The sequence below is a fragment of the Eriocheir sinensis genome, chromosome 52, assembly GCF_024679095.1.
Source record: "Eriocheir sinensis breed Jianghai 21 chromosome 52, ASM2467909v1, whole genome shotgun sequence".
Classification (NCBI taxonomy): domain Eukaryota; kingdom Metazoa; phylum Arthropoda; class Malacostraca; order Decapoda; family Varunidae; genus Eriocheir; species Eriocheir sinensis.
This window is the reverse complement of record NC_066560.1, coordinates 11,929,676-11,947,381: the sequence shown is the minus strand read 5'-3', so window position 1 is coordinate 11,947,381 and position 17,706 is coordinate 11,929,676. Positions and strand designations below refer to the sequence as shown.

The following is a 17,706-nucleotide window of genomic DNA, read 5'->3' as shown; positions in this document are numbered from 1 at the left end:
TGTACTGAAAACCTCAAAATCCACCTACTCTGGTGACATTCTCAAGAGACCCATATCTTTATCTCTGAGAGGCCATGTTAGAAGGCCCCTCACAACTTCATGGGTCCCATAGGCTTTGCCTTGCACCATCACCGGCAGCAAGCCAACCAGATGGGAATGCACTGAGATCTCTCACAAGTCATGCCTTTCCTCATATCTTGCTTATTCCACAAACTCCTGTATATCTACAGAAGTGGAATTCTTCAAATTACTGCAATATTTTAAGGTTAAAACAAAATACAAAAGAAATGACAATTCTTTATTTCCAGATTAAACTTGGGCGGCCTTTGTTTGAATGGCCTACAACTTATAAACAGAGAGAGCAGGGGGAGCGAAGAGACTCCTTTATGTGCCTGGGGGTATGCCAACATCCTGGGGGTCACATCCCGTGGGTCCTGGGTCTGGATATATATATATATATATATATATATATATATATATATATATATATATATATATATATATATATATATATATATATATATATATATATATATATATATATATATATATATATATATATATATAGATAGATAGATAGATAGATAGATAGATAGATAGATAGATAGATAGATAGATAGATAGATATAAATATAGATATAGATAGATATATAGATTTATAGATATATAAAAGATGAGACCCAACAGGAAGTAAGCTTAACTCTCACTTCTAATCTTGCCACCCCATCCCACTTGCAGCCTCCTGAGCCCTGACAGATGGTTGTTAATAATCCTCCAAGAGGCGAGGAATACTGCAGGTGTTCATATACAGACTACCCAACACCCACCACAGGCAGCCAACACTATCATAATAGCAGCTTTGCCCTTGACTTGACCTGTAAACTTAGTTGTCATAACACATACATAAAGTTGGGAGAAAAAATCCTCAAATCATGTAAGTCATGCACTTCTGGAATTTTGGCCCTAACTTTTTAGTAGTGTGAGGCATGATACTCACTCCCTCACACAACATTAACAGTTACACTGCTGTTTTGTGTGAAGAACTTAATTTCTACCTTCTGATCACTTCAGTGCAGTATTATATACAGTAAACATAATTACAGTTATCTAGCTATGCTAGAATGAAACAGTAAAACTGTTTTGGATCCTAATTCCTTAATGATTAGTCATAGAATTTGACAACTATGTACAAGACAGACTGCCATGCCACTTTTCCTTAAAATTATGACTAGTTTGCACTGCTGGACAGAACATTACTGGATAGACTCCACCAACTCTAGAACTCTTAATATGCAGGTCACACTAAACCACTGGCCACAATAGCAGAAGGCTGACAAGGCGCCTCTCTGCTTGGCTCAGTAGCGATGGAGTGCATACGCCACAGGGAAGGCATCGTCTGCTGCACGGCGGCGACGCACAGGAATGCTTTGTCTTCTTGGGTTGCCTGATGGCCCTGCAATAAATGAGTGTTGTAAAAACTGATTTGCAAGGAATCAAAACTTGATTCATTAAATATAGTTCAGTAAATTTAGTCACAGATTCTATTTAGTACTTCCCTTCTAAAAATGGGTGCTTCACCCTGCCTTGTGCAGGTCATGCAACTCACAATGAAAGTTAGTGAGTGAAAACTGAAGGTAAGTGACTCACACATTCCCGGCTGACTCAGGTTTTCCAGCCGGCTGAGGCTGTTGCCTCGACGGCGGGTGTGGGCCACTTTGGAGGCTTTGCTGCGGTGCCCAGGAGCAGGTGACTCCCCTTCACTGGAGGATGCTGACCCGTGACGACGCCTCGGCTGTGGCTGAAGGAGCGACTGCCTGACACGGGACCTTAAGTGGAAATGACCCCTTTGAAATATTAGAACAAATACAACCGTTTTAAAGACAGAACAATTTACCCACACTATTTGTGGAAAGGAGGTATGTACTAGTACTCCTCCGTCATCTTGGCAATCCCACACTGCAATGCAATTCTCATAACTTTTGCAAGGACATACAAGTGAAGTCATTAACGACGACAAACTATTCAGACATACCTGGCCTTGCGGGGGGGACTGTCCAGCCGCACACTGACCATTGAGAGGCTGTCATCACTTGGGTCTGCCAGTGACCTGCAAGCAGTTTCCCAACTAAGCATGCAGCAACACTGACTACAAGCATCAGCACCTGCTCAAGCACATCCTTGACCTCCAGAGTGACCACATATAACATAATGCTTCCAGAACATATTTTGTTATGAAATCAATAAAGTTTGCCAAAACATATAAGCAGACAAAATCTATCTATGACAGCAGGTATATGTGCATAACTACAACTACTTATCAACAAGTACCAAGAAAGAATAAAAGAGCTAAACATAACAACATGTATTCTAAATTGTCTACCTTCATATCAAAAGAGGTTTCTTCAATCAATCTAGAGGCACTGTTATTGCTGCAGTAATTTTCATGATGCTGCTGCCAAAACATATTCACTCACTTTTTACGGAAAGACCCGTACGACCCCGGAGAGCCTGGATCCGTCAAGTTGTCGTTGGGGTCAGTCACTGAGTGGGGGTCACCTGGTCCACGCCGTCTGATGAAATAACATAAATTAGCCCAACTCCTAATACCAGGAGAGATGAAGGGTCCACGATCAAGAGGCAAAAAAAATAAAAAACTATCCAATACATGTATCAAATTCAGTTATGTAAGAAAGATAAACAAACATTGATGAAAATAATTTACCTCCATATCCAACACCATGTCCCCCCATGAAAACTTCCCTAAAATGAGTCGCCATGGCATGTTACCAATTTTACCAATTCTGCTACACCCTTTCTGCACATTCAATCCCTTGGTTGTCAACACTCTTCATTGATCAATTTTCTTGGAGGATTCCACCTGATACCCTCTTCCTTTCTCTTGCCCTTATACACTCATTGCATTATCATCATTCATTCTTATCACATGTCCAAAAAGTCTCACAGTATGACAGTTTACCCAACCAATAAAAGCTAAATTCTCTTTTAGCATAGCCATCCAATGCTCCTGAATGCCCACTAAAACTTGGAATGTAAAACAAAGCCATTTAAATTCAGATTACGCAGCAGACTTCCTTAATTCACAAAACACTTAACGATGAGGCCATACAAAGTCACATAAAAAGGCTCAGTACACTGAATAATCTCACCTGAGGAGTGAATTGTTGTTCTTGAAGCCAGAGTGACCCTCGGGCAGGATGTTTGGGGCTGTGGAGGGAGCTGCACCTCTGATGGGGGGCAGGGAGGGGACACGGGAGCTGGGAGCTGTGCCGGGGGCTGAGGAGCTCGCCGAACTGCCACACACATGGGGAGGTGGAGGGGAACAGGTGTGGGTGGGTGTGGCCGCGAAGGGCACCAATTAACTTGTCCCCACACTGCCACTTGACCTGCTCTCTCTAGCCTACTGTACCCTGGCTTTATCATCAAAATGTACGACAGCATTGGTGATCCATGTTTATAAAAAGAAATTTTGTCAAAGAAATGTTTGGCATTACAGATAAACAAAGGGATAAAGGGGTTAAGAGCCCATGACTTAGCAAGGACACTTGTGGCCATATCATGTCTCTTTACCCAGAGCGGAGATCCTAAAAGAAACAGGACATGTTGAACAGACAGGCAAATACACCAAACATCGACTGCATAATGAACCAGGCATGACTATGGGATGTCACTTCATAATTAAGAACCTCTATACACACAACCACACTTAGCAGCTAATTTGGCCACCTTGGAAAAACATCTATTTGTATAATTAATTACTTTAACTGTACCGGTTTCAGCTTACAAGTGGCATTATAGCACAAGCATTTGTTGCCTATTTGGTAAACGGCCTCCTTTCTCTCATCCATGGCTTGTAATTGTAAGATTGTAAGGGTCATTTACAACATTAGTTATTCAAATTCATTTTTCTAACAACAGATACATTATGCCGAGACACAGGCTACGGATGCTGAGTCTCGCAAGGGATGGTTGTGGCACTAGTCTTGTGTGCACCAACAGCCAACCCTTTGAGGTCCATGACAAGTGACTTGTATATACAGTCGGTTGAATTCTGGTTTAATGGCAAAGCAAGTGCATTTGGCAGCAGGGTTAGGAGGTTTGAAGCATCTCTTTCAATTGCAAATCTGTCCATTGTTCATGATGGGTTGACAAACAAATCCAATAAATAAGCCATCACATGAAAAAGAAACTCACTGCAAGTTTGTCAAAAAATTATTGAAATCCAGTAATTCAGGTTTTTTTCTTTTTCTATGCAACAGCTTTTACTATACAGATTTGCTCTTAAGATGTAAGCAGACTAAATCATAAGGCAAATTGAGAAAAATGATTTTGATAAGAGGAATCAATGTTTGGAAAAGAATAAATAAATGTTACAGAAAGTATTAATCACTGAATTACTGCTGCAGTCATTCCCTAATAAAAGAATGACTGATGATTTTTTTTAAATAACTGCATTAATGAATGAGGCAACCAACCTTACCTGGTGCATAGAATGGCTGCACAGTGGTGGTGTGGATGGAGGTGCAGCGTTAAAACACCAAGAGAGTAAGCAAACAACACATGCCACAGAATGATCTTTTCAAATCTATGCAAGCAGACAAGAAGCATAGAGCATCAGGGCTGAAGAAAAAACAGAAAATTTATGCGATAAGTTATGTGCCAATCTTTTCATGCTGACATTTTTTAGACAATGAAAAGCAACATGCAGTAGTGCTGTAGTCACGGATCAAGTTATTTCAAGGCTTCAGAGATTCATTAATATGGTGAAGGAAAGCTGGATTCACCCTAGATCATATAGTTTGAAAAAGATCCAGCCATGTATTTGCCTGTTACTACATCAGGCTGTTGCATGGCAGTTCTGAGATGCTTCCTATGATTAGTGGGCTGGGCTCCAGTTGTTGCTGTACATTCCAGGGAGGCGTATGTTCCACTAAAGAGCCATCAGTCTTTATAATGAACTAGAGCAACCCCTAAGGGCTTAGCGAGAAGCAGAGATAGGCGGCAGGTGCTGTGGGACACCCTCTGACCTAGCAGAGAGTGGGGTCAGGTTGGGGGAGGTTGGGTGGACAAGGGAGGGCATGGTGGTGGAGGAGGTGTTGGAGCCCCGTGACGGAGGCAGGTCATAAGGATGGTGGGCAGTGGAGTGGAGGGTCCGTGCTGACACAGAACCGGAGTTATAATGAGCAAGCGGAGGCAAGCTGTCCCGGCCGGAGCCCGCAGAACTGCTGGAGACAAGAGGGTTGGCAGTTGTTGGAGGGTTCAGGAGCTCACACAGGGACTTTAAGGTTGAAGCTCAGCTATGCAAAACTAACACATGGGGGATATACACAAAAATATCTATACTTACAAATCCTTAGCTACTTACATCATATATTATCAGCAGGTCACAGACAGAGCATACTCTCTTTAGGCATGCAGCTCCTCATACAGTGTGCATTTCCATAAATATTATTTTGGAAATATGTCAGAATACAATAGTACTTGCTGAAAGGTGCTCTGGGCGAGCTTAGGTCTTTAACCACTAGGCTGTGGGTATTTCTTTATGCAACTCCCTTGCCATACTGCCCACTTTAGTAGGCATAGGCACCAGACACTTCTTTTTTTTTATGAGCTCAATGAGTTTGATTTGAATGAATGAATTTGATGTGATGTATTTTTCTCTGTAGACTTCAAGGATTTTACATGACTTTCATCTCGACAGCTGACTGATAGGATAGAACTGACTGACAGGACAAAATTACTAATTGCTTAAATTTACCCCGACAACGGCAGAATCACATGTGGCCTGTTTTTGCCACATTCACTGAAATATTCCAGCAGGAAATGGCTTGTGTTTTATAACTACATTATAGCTATGGTCAAGGCTGCTGATGTGTTATAACAGTACCCAGTGCCCAAGGATTAATGAGTGTTCATCACTGTAGCCAAAGCATCCTTTAAAGATAGAGTTAGTTCTCAATATGTTAGGAAATACACAACTGTGTGAGAGCTTTAAACACACACCAATGTGCAGGTGGGCATGCCACTGACCACCTGGGGGTGAGCAGGTCAACACCACCACTGGACGCTATGCACCACCCATGGCAACTAGCACACCACCCACAGATAGCATTAACTCTATTTTAAGATAACATGCAACTACATGTTCAGGATTCCAAGCACTTAAATTCATTGCATTATGTTTTACAGTTGAAAGTATACCTCAGACTAGACTACTGTCATATGAAAGACTAACTACTGCTGCATGAATAGCTACTTCTATTACTCACATAGCCAGAAGGATAAAAATAAACCAGCCTGACATTTTCTTAACCTTTCCATAAAGAATCCATGGTTATATATTTTAAAAAGGGTTATTAAGTGGGACAGAAGCAAGTATGAGCTTTAGGAGAAGATATTTCCTAGTGGTGACTACATGACAACAGGTTCTCAAAATATGCCAACAGATTTCTTTTCATTGTCTTCACTCATTCAAGCTAAAAAGACAAGGAGTTATTGCAACATAGTCAGCCCTCACTTGTCTCACAATGATATGTATCTCTGACATGCATAAAGAAAAAAGAATTATCAGGTACGGGATAGCATATTACAATCAATGAAGTGACTGTGATTAGCCAGCACCATAAAAGATTAATTTCTGCAATCCATTCACTACTAGTTACATCAGGAAAAACTATGACCACAAAACTAAACACCAAAGAAACCAAAAATCAAGTGAAGTCCAGAGCCTGAGATAGGAAGGTGCCTGGTGAATGAAATCTAACGGAAGAGTGAAAATACCAAATAAAATGGCAGAAAATACTACATAAAATGACAACGTGGAAGATGAGAAGCCCATAATCCTGAAGAGCCTGGAGATTGTGGGAGGGAAGGATGGTAAATAATGGCTGATAAAAGAGAAAATATGGTAGAAAACAGGTAATATGAGGAAGATGGGAGGAGGAGGAGCCTGAGGAGGGGAAGGTACCTGGTGGGGCTGCGCAGGCTGAGGACACTCTCCGCCCGGGCCTCGTCTCCAAGGCTGTGGCGGCGGCGCGCTGGGCGGTCAAAAAGTCTCTCTGGCTCCCTGCGGTAAGATTAAGGATAAGCTAAACTGGAGACAACACAGTTTGTATTAGTTATAAAAACATATGTTACCCTTCAAACACAGCCAGAAACTCTCCAGAAATACACAAATTCATGTTAGCATCCTTTTATTTACCCCTTGACAGCGGATTTCCTACAAGAAGACATCACCAAGCTAGAGGAATGGAACAAAAAGTGGCAGCTACAATTCAATGAAGAAAAATGTAGTCATGCACCTTGGGAGGGGATATCCAGCATACCAATACCACATGGGAAACACTCCACTATCCACCACAGAGGCAGAATAAGACCTGGGAGTATATGTTACCAGGCTACCAGTGAAAGACGAATCTGTGTCAATTGCAGTGGACAGGTTAAACACTAAACCTATGAAAACGCTCGACACAGTGAAGCACTTCTCTTTGCATACGAATAAGTTGCCTCTTCTTCAGGTCTCCATTATAAGGATAGTTACAGGTCAAGCCTCTATTAGCTTCAGAAACCCCATTTTATTGTCTATTCTCGTTTCCTCATTTTTCAAGCCACTCCTGCTCGAAGATATTCCCACACTGTGCTTCCTTTGAGGGCAACATTGATCATTACCGAAACATTATCAATACTCAACAAACACTGGAGCCAGAGACCCACCTGGTGTTGATGGGTGGCAGCCTTTCATTGGGGTCTCTCAGCGACAAGACGGAGTGAGACTGTCAATAAAGAGGTATTTGGTCAGTATATGATGTGGACACAAACTCATGTATCTTGTATTTCATAAATTCCAATGTAACACTTAACCCCTTGACTACAAATTTCCTACAAGAAAACATCACCAAGTTACAGGAATGGAACAAAAAGTGGCTGCTACAATTCAATGAAGTAAAATGTAGTCATGCACTTTTGGGAGGGGATATCCAGCATACCAATACCACATGAGAAACACTCCACTATCCACCACAGGGGCAGAGAAAGACATAGGAGTATGTGTTACCAGGCTACCAGTGAAAGCCAAATCCGTGCCAATCGCAGCGGACGGGTTAACACTCACCCTCAGCATGTTGTGGATGTCAAATTTTCCGTCACGTTCCCCATTGACACACTGGGCCTCCGCCTGGTACATCTGATACAGCTCCAGCAACTCAGGAGGCATGTGGGGTTGTATTTCTGGGAAGGCAAAACTCATCTCAGAGGGAACAAAGCAGATTTACATGTGATGAAATGAGATTCATCTATGAAGGAATTCAACACTGTCCTTTGAGTATACATGCACACAGTAACACACTATCACATGATGTCAAGCATATGAGTGAAGGAAATGAGTGGCAGAAGTGTGTGTGGCTAGAGTAAAGTTTTTTGCGGGCTCATTTTTTGTTGGTTTTTGCCCTTGAGTTACTTCCATTACTGTTGAAAAAATAAAAAAATATATAAAAATATTGGAACAGAGAATGAAGTGAAAATGTGGTGGTGGTGGTGGTGGTGTAATATTTCAAGTGCCCTAAAGCTAATGTTGACTCCAGACAGTTTGTGCTGATGATGAATCCAGCAAACAGTAACTATGCTACAAGGACTGGTCTGGACACAAGTTGAATCTCTCCATGCCATCTTACCTGAACCTTCATGAAGGACTGGGAAAGGAATGTACAATGTAGACAGGAATAACTTGTGCACAGCGGCATATTTTATAGTACTTATTCTACTTTCAATATACATTCTAAAAGAAGCTTAACTTAAAATTTAATGGTTTAAGAATGTACATTTGCCTTTAGAGAAATAAATTTTACAGAAACAGACAATATGATGCAGTCTAAAATGTAACATAAAATCATGCAACATATAACCAGCTTTATAATGTTCAGGTGTGTGGTAAGAGTTAGGGGCTTGAACTACAGCCACACATTGTATCAGCACTCATCTCCATCACCTCAGCTCTAACGCCTGTGGTGGGTGTAAAGCCCGCTACCCTGGGACACGGCCAGAGTGGCATCAAGTTAACACAGTTCACCTTTCCCAGGTTTCCCCAAGTGCCCATTTATTGACCAGTCCAAAGGAGGAAGAGGAACACCTGGGTGCCAACTGCCCCAGGCTGAGAATGGACCCGGGCCTGCATGCTAACCACTGCCCCACCGAGGCATCAGGGCCTTCAACTCATGCATGCCCGTGTGATACATCAGTTACATAATATAACATGGGAAGGAAAACAAAAGTTGGAGACGGAAACATGTGGAAAAAGATGAAAAGGTGAAAAGTTTCAGAAAGAGTAACCTGAAATGAAAAAAATTATTGCAGGACCAAGAAAGATGCCAGGAGCAAAAGTTTAGGAAGGGTAACTTTGAAAACAATGAGGGAATTTCAAGGAAAGACACCACAAGCCTCACCATCCAGCATCTGGCGTTGGCGTGTGATGATCTGGTCACAGAGGGAGCGCTGCCTGTCGTAGCGCATGATGACCAGCTCCCGCCGTTGCAGCTCGTGTTCCTTCAGCAGCGCCTCGCTCCGCATCTCCACCTTCTGAATCTCCAGCTCATGAACCTGTGGGTCAACCACACCTCACATGAACCTTGGCAATTAATGTTGAAGGAAAAAGAGACTAATTAAATCAACAAATATATGCCAGCTAAAACTTTTACAATGGAATTTTTAATGGTTCAGATTCTATGTAACCATGAATGCATATCAATTTAGTTTTGTAGTTATCATATTCTTCTGATGTATCAATAAATTCCATTTCCCTCTAGAAAGATTGGTACCAGTAAGTGCTTACCTTACAGAGGAGTGAGATGATCTCCTTCTGCTCATCGTTGGTGATGTTGTTGGGCAGGGCCTGTGGGTACAGAAACACTCACTTGACTACCATGAACACAACACTAGTAAGATAGTCTAAAATATTCCAAATCACACATTATTATGAGAAAACAAGCAGTTATTGGGATAAAAAGTCCTCACAGAACATATATATGCTCCCAACATGCAACACAACAATGAACTCTATTTCTTATGAAGCAGCTGCTTAATCATAAGAGACAAGCAGGCACCTGCTCCCCTACAAGCTACAAACTACAAATATCTGAAGTATTTTAAAAAACTCTAATACTACAAAAAAAATCAAGCATGTATGGAAATAAATATAAAAGTAAAAAGCCTAAGACTACTAGATCAGTTAAATACAAGAGCCCTCCACCACCACACTGCCTCCCAGCCACCTCCACCACCACCACCTCCACCACCACACTGCCTCCCAGCCACCTCCACCTCCACCACCTCCGGCACAGAAAACCCTCTTGCCACACTACCACCAAAGCAACGCCCCACCACGGCCCCACCATCTGATAAACGCATCAAACAGCTCTGCTGCACAGCTTATAGAATTTCACAGATAGAGCAAATATGAAGTGAAACAATAATATACTAACTATTTTACTGTTAATTTCATCACAGTTGCATGTATTACATATTACAAATAAATTTTCCAGGGCCTTCACTTGGTTCATGCCTATGTGTGATGGTGGAGTGGTGGAGCAGCATATTCCACAGAGCTGTGTCCCCTACCTCACACCACATACCAACCAGCCTGCGGCAAGCTCTCATTCTCATTCTGCATCTTATACGCAAGATCAAGAGCTGTGAATGGGAGCATGAAGGAATCCTGTGAGATAACTGCCTGACACAGAACACTCTTATATAAAGAGACATGAATTACAGTGCTCAGAAAAGGAGACATTCCAAACTATATGTAAGGTGAGGGCAGCACTGTACTACATGCCTGTCCATTCCTCCAGCAAGGCAGAGGCAGAGGTGATATATCTCCTTTGTTTCTCTAAAAGAACTGTGAGCAGAACATCATGATGTTTTCATCAAATAACTTCTAAAAATTGAGCAGAGAAGAAAGTCTTACAGATCTTCTAACTCAGCAAAGGAGAGGTATTGCCTTTCCTTCAGTTTTTCCAAAAAAAATAATAAATAAATAAATAAAAACAGAATCCAGTGCTGAGCTATACTTAAATAGTTTAGAAAGTCTCCCATCCGCTACATGATATTCAGGAGTAAGCAAAAGATACATTAACTGTTAGTAAACATGGAACTGAATTATGGAGTGCACTTGCGTGAGATATGAACAAAAGAAATTTTATTCATTATTGGCAAATGGGAATAAAAGAAAATATAAAATTAGACAAATAATAGAGAGGAAGAAGGAGAATGAGATACAAATTAAGGAGTGTCTCTGAAAGGATTGCAACAAACTCTCTGCTGAGCCTTCCATCATGAAGAACACTCCAAGGAAAAAATATCATAGATACTGTATAAATGAAAGAACTGAAAAGGATATTAAACAATAAATTATAGTTTATAGCTTTAGTTTCAAATACAACATTGGCCAAGCAGATTTACCAGGTGGCTCTCTGGTCACCTGCACAGATTTAAGTGTTTGCAGTGATGGGATAAACGTGCTCACCACTAGGCTTGTAAAATTCCCGGGAATTTTGAACTGGGAAACTTTCCATGGGAATTTGGGGAATTTTCTGGAACTTTGAGAAGTGAGAAAAATTTATAAGCTTTACTATGGTGCCTTAATTTGATCTTTTTTTTCTGAGGCTGCAGTTATTGTTGCCTCTATAGACCTCAGCTTTAGGGCGCTGTTAGTGAATGTCCCTCAGCCCGGTGGTGGCGCAGGCAGGGTTGTTTAAGTGACGCCTATTGAGGATCATGTCACCCTCCAATTAACCTAACCTAACAAAACACCCAACAGTCACTATAGGTCTTGACTCAGAAAATTCATTTATGCTTCCTTACTAATGAGACTTTCTATACAACAAAGTGATGTCATTCTTTGTTGATTTATACCATAAGGTGCTGGCTATCATGTGTTTGAAGATACCCTAAACATAACCTAACCTTAACCTAACAAAACCCAAAACAGTTACCACAGGTCTCGACTCAGAAAATTCATTTATGCTTCCTTACTAATGAGACTTTCTATACAACAAAGTGTTGATTCATACCATAAGGTGCTGGCTATCATGGGTTTGAGTGGTTCGTTTATTAATACAAATACACGTGTGAAAAATTTGAAAATTCCCAATATGTACTGTAATTCACAAAATTCACGGGCCCTGAAAATTCCCAGAAACTTTCCTTGGAAAGTTTCTATTTTTCAGGAAACTTTCCCACCCACCACCCTATTACCTAGTTAAATACTTAAATCTACTTTGAAAGCAATAACCCTTTTATTACTATGAATAAATTATATGATTGCAACCAATACAGACTTGCGTGCCATACAAAACAAACCCGAGACATTACACCAGAGCAAGACATTACTAGATTTTAATATCACCGTAAATAAGCCACTTTCAATGCAAAATGCTTACATTCACGAAGTAACCATGCATTAAAACATTTATATATTGACAAAGTGTGAAAAGTGAATAAGGAAAAATCTCAGCACACTTGGTAAAACAGCCATTTTCCAGCCTTCCATTTGTCACCCACCTCCTCGATGCGCTGGGAACGCTTCTTCACCTCCTCCATCTCATGCTCCACCTTCTCCCTCATCTCGGCATAGCGCTGCTTCTCCTTCTGTAGGTACATCAAGTCCTCCCACGCCTGTGTCACCTCCTCGGGCTCATCATCGTCACTGTCCTCGTCTGGGTCAAAATGCTGCACTTAAAATCGATTTCACACATACATGGGCATATATTTAAACAATTACCTGTTTGTGTGAGGTACTAGAAATACAGGTCACACAAAGAAAATAAGGAAAACAAGGTGCCTAAAAGATATTAAAAAAAAACATACCTTTCGTCATAGATGCATTGACACCTAGAATGACCTCAAAAATGATAGTTTAAGCCAAAACTCTTAATGAATTTAAAATTAAACTTGGTAAACTGGGATATAGAGACGGCATCCCACCAGTATAGCTCGCTTCCTGTATATCCTACATAGCTTAGTGGATACACACACACAGCTCATGAAGAAAATAGGAAACACAGAAATTAGAAATATAACTTTGCCAAAACCAACTTTGAAGCTATGGAACATTTTTTTTAATGAACTCAACCCCCTCCCTTGTTGTGCTTTCCTTCCTACCATTGTCTCATTTTAGTTTCATGGTGCTACCTACACATGTACTAATAGTTGTATAATCACACTCATCCCTGCTGGGGGGGGGGGGCATGTTCCTCCTCCTCCCTCCTTGTTGTGTTGCAACAATAAACTATCAATCAATCAATCTAAGCCAAACTTGACAAACTGAGACTTGAACACGGGATTCTACGAGTGCAGCTCATTTGACGCACATCACAACTAGTTAACTAAGTAAATATACAATGAATCTGTGGCCCCAAAAAAAACTTACTTCAAAATATTCAGTTAAACATAAAATAAGCTTTGGAGAAAACTGATTGCTGCTAGGAAATTGATCTCTCTTTTGGCCACCCATCTATACTCGCTTTTATCGAGGCAGTGGTAAGTGAGCTTTTTTTTCTCTTTTTTTCTCATTTTTGTCATTGGTGCTTCTACTGCAAAAAAAAAAGAAAAAAAAGGAAAAGCCAAAAAATCCTAAGCTTACCTTTTTCTCTGTCAGTGTCCATGTCAATGACCTGCTCCTCCTGATGATGCCTGGAGTGGTCCATGAGACCTCTTTCCCGGCGGTAACGCTCGGCCTCCCACTCAGACACCACAAGGTTCTGCCGCTCAAACTCCATGGACAGCGCCAGGATATTGCTGTCTATGTCTATTAGTTTATTCCTGCAATACCATAATACGTCATTATTAACCCAGTAGCAGCGACGGGCCAAATTTGTGCCATGATATAAACCCCCCAAAATAGATGATACATAAACTGATCACAAATGCTTTGATATATATTATGAAATGGTTTGTGTGAGTGATGATTTTTTCTCATTTTTCCCGCTGCTACTGGGTTAAGTTATCCCTATTTCCATAACCAAGGTGGGAAGATACAGGGTATACAATTAAGGAATAGATGCCGAAAAAGGGAGTGGACTGTGAGTTGTTAAGGTGACGCGGTCCTTCGCCTCTCAAAAACCTACGCATTGACCCAGATTTCAGCAGTATGTTTTACAATTGGAAAATCTAGGAAGTTTTACAGTATTGAAGTCAGGGTTGGTGAAGGACTAACTGTAATCTATTATTAATTGCCATAGAAAAATAATCACAATGAAAAGATGTCATTTATTACAGAGAACAGAAAAGAAATCTAAGGAGAGGTAGACTCTTTTGCTGACAATGAAAACTATTCTTCCATTTCAACAGCCATTATTAGCTACGCAAACACACCTGAGGAACATCTGCTCCCGGAAGTTCTCAAGCAGTTCATTCTTGATGGCCCTCAGCTTCTCTGTGTTCATTTGGTTGGTCTCTATCTCGCCCTGTGTCAAGGTGCCTGGACAGTCATGCTTATCCGTGATCTTATCCTTGAGCCGCGTAACCTCTTCCTGCAGTTCCATGATCATGCTCTTGTAGTGCGTCACTTGGGAGGCGACGTTCACCACGTTGGAAGTGATCTGTTGAGGGGCAGAGCTTTTGTTAGTTGGGCTGAGGACAAGGTAAATGTGCAGCATCAGGGGCATGGCAAATGATCTTTTCTGCAGTCTTAGAATATCCTAACAAACTTCACCGTCTTGGAGATGTTCTTGGCTCGGTCAGCATAGACGAGGGTGTTGCGGGTCTCCTCACGATGGTTGTTGGCGGGTGACACGTGTGCCACCATCACTGTTCGACAGTTGCCTGACAGAGCATCCTGCACAGAGAGGAAACAATCATTCAGTTTTTTGTTAGCATATCTGTAAATACATGTAATTTGAAACTTCAGAAACTAATCAATTTATGTGCATAGACCTATACAGGGATTGAGGGGCAAATGCAAATGGCCTTTTTACAGGAATAGAGCAAGGACACAGGTACAAGATTTATAAGATCTAGACAAGATAAAAGGAAGTATTTCTTCTCCCAGCTATAGAGGAAAAGTAGATGTTGCTTATTGATGCAGTTTTAGTAAATTCTGTAAATGAATGTGAAAAAAGTAGAACCAGTCAATGAAGTAATAACATTCAGAATGATGAAGCAGAGATGGTAAAATGTTGGCATAATGTAAGAAAGATTATAAAGCAGCTGTAGCCTTTGCAGTCCCAGAAAGAGCATAATTGTTTTTATGTGTACCTTGAGGAGACGTGTCAGTTTGGAGTCCCTGAAGTTGACGAACTTTGCCTGACCCTCCGCCAGGGCATTGATGCAGTTACCAAGGGCCAGGAGGGAACGGTTGATGTGGGCACCCTCCTGCAGCCGCTTCCCTCTGTTCTGTGTATGAGAAAGTAGTTCTGTGTTGAAAGAATGGGAAGCAAGGAAAGCAAAACTAAATACATAAATGAATGAACGACAGGTACAATTTAAAAGTAAGAAAGAGGAGCAAAGTAAATTATTGAGTTTGAGAAGTTAGTACATCAAAAAGAAATTAAAAAAAAGCAACAGAGATTAAAATAGTGGCAAAGAGAGTAAAAATGAAAGTCTCATAATGGTGCAAAAACACATGATGGATTCAAATTGGGTTATAACTACCTGTGTTTGTTTGGCCCGCTCTGACCCAGCGAGGTCAATCATAAACAGGCGCCCACACTTGACCTGCTCCCCAACCCCCTTGATGACTGACTTGCGTACATTGACCTGAAAATCGAGGAACAACAGTCTAGTTACAAGGAATAATAAGCTATAGGAACATTTGCAGGCTACCCCAACCTATAACTATCACATCTATATAATAAAAAATAACATTCCCTTTTCCCAACAATTATATGGTGACCTAACCCAAGTAATCAATTTATGAAGCACCTGAGAATCGAGGAACAACAGTCTAGTTACAAGGAACAATAAGCTAGGAACATTTGCAGACTACCTTGAATTATACCTAACTATCACATCTATATAATAAAAAATAGCATTCCCTTTTCCCAACAATTATAAATGGTGACCTAACCCAAGTAGTCCATTTATGAAGCTCAATGTAAATCAAATATTAGACAATTTGCTGACTACCTCGACCTATAACTGTCACATTGATCTCTATAATAAAAAAAAAACATTCGAAATACCCCCCCCCCAAAAAAAAATGTAAATCAAATATCAGACAATGTGCTGACTACCTCGACTTATAACTATCACATCTATACAATAAAAAAAGAACATTCCCCTTGCCCAAGTTATGGTGACCTAACTAATAGTTCCCACAGATAGTCTATATCCTTACAAATTCGATTTCTTACTTCCTCCTCCCTGACCTATTCCCCACGCCTGCGCCCATTAAGGGTTATAATAATATTTATCATTCTTGCTTATTTTACAAAGAATTATAACACAGTAGAGGAAGCGAGTTGGTAGAAGAGATTTAGTGGGTGAGAAAGACATTCATCGATCGTTGACGTATAGTTGTAACCTTTAATTAATTAAAAAAAAAAAAGGACCATCCTGTAGCCTGCCGATTGCTTGTTATATTATTTCAAATGACTAGATCTTAATGTCGAGTCCTATATCCTAAAGTTGGCTGGAAGTGGGCGACATGTCTATCCAGTTACATTCCATTCACCACAAAAAGAGGGAACAGAGGAAAATAAGCTCCTCCCAACATACCTGCAGGAGGGCGTGGCTGCGGGAGGAGGTCTTGTTGGCGGCTGTTGGCTCGCAGGTCCTCTCCTTGTTCCCCTTCTGCAGGAGTCGCATCACCTGTGGCGGGGAGGGAGAGATTAGACCGCAGGAAGGGAGGGGAAGGTAGGAGGGCAGGATAGGGTGGAGAAGAAGGGGAAGGATAATGCAGTAACGGGAAGGAGAGGTTAAGGAAAGGAAAGGAAAGGGAAAGGAAGGGAAGGAAAGGGAAGGGAAGGGAAGGGAAGGGAAGGGAAGGAAAGGGAAGGGAAGGAAGGAAGGAAGGAGGAAGGAAAGGAAAGGAAGGAAGGAAGAAGGGAAGGAGGCAAGGGATGGAAGGAAGGGAAAGGAAAGGAAAGGAAAGGGAAGGTAAGGGAAAGGTAAGGGAAGGGAAGGAATGGAAAGGAAAGGAAAGGGAAGGAAAGGAAAGGTAAGGGAAGGTAAGGGAAGAGAAGGGAAGGGAAGAGAAGAGAGGGGAAAGGGAGGGAAGGAATATGACACAGGAGGAATGCGAAAGGGGAGGAATAAGAAAAAACAGGAAAGGAAGGTTAAGTTCAAAGGTATTTCTATTAAATATAGTTAATTATTTCGTGCACTATTTGATTATTTAAGGTAGAAAGTCGATAGGTCAAGCTATATATGCTACTAAAGAAAGAGATATCGTGGCTGACCTGACATTTAACTTAAGTATATATAGTGAAACAGAAATAAGAAAGAACACATTGAGAGCCACCACCTCAATAAATAACGTCATCATCATCAACACAATCATCATCATCATCATCAACACATTAATAGGCTATAAAAAAAAATACGTGATAAGTGACCCAATTTGAAGCAACACAACACGCACACTAGAGAGAAAGACAAAAAAGAAGAAAAATGAAGAGTAATTAAAAATGCAATCAGGCTGACATAAAAAAATAACTACTACATATATAAAAAGAAAAATAATAAATGCTTAAAAAAAAA

General features: G+C 40.9%; 1 protein-coding gene across 9 annotated transcripts in view; it reads right to left on the bottom strand.

Annotated features, from left to right (window-relative positions):
* Positions 1-675: 675 nt before the first annotated feature.
* The window catches only part of LOC126983086 (kinesin-like protein KIF19), a 60,330-nt gene continuing 43,299 nt past the window's right edge, over positions 676-17,706 (bottom strand). The window contains exons 6-24 of one of the 9 annotated variants that reach the window (XM_050835581.1): positions 16,723-16,815; positions 15,658-15,762; positions 15,262-15,399; positions 14,720-14,842; positions 14,380-14,606; positions 13,649-13,827; positions 12,568-12,722; positions 10,627-10,698; positions 9,842-9,901; positions 9,456-9,609; positions 8,688-8,705; positions 8,129-8,244; positions 7,732-7,790; positions 6,986-7,084; positions 3,168-3,311; positions 2,475-2,570; positions 2,033-2,107; positions 1,648-1,826; positions 676-1,453 (exon numbers count right to left, since the gene is read on the bottom strand). In XM_050835581.1, coding sequence (XP_050691538.1) covers positions 1,356-1,453; positions 1,648-1,826; positions 2,033-2,107; positions 2,475-2,570; positions 3,168-3,311; positions 6,986-7,084; positions 7,732-7,790; positions 8,129-8,244; positions 8,688-8,705; positions 9,456-9,609; positions 9,842-9,901; positions 10,627-10,698; positions 12,568-12,722; positions 13,649-13,827; positions 14,380-14,606; positions 14,720-14,842; positions 15,262-15,399; positions 15,658-15,762; positions 16,723-16,815 — 2,190 coding nt within the window. In that variant the 3' untranslated portion in view covers positions 676-1,355. The other 8 variants (XM_050835579.1, XM_050835583.1, XM_050835580.1 and 5 more) reach the window with 8 other exon arrangements.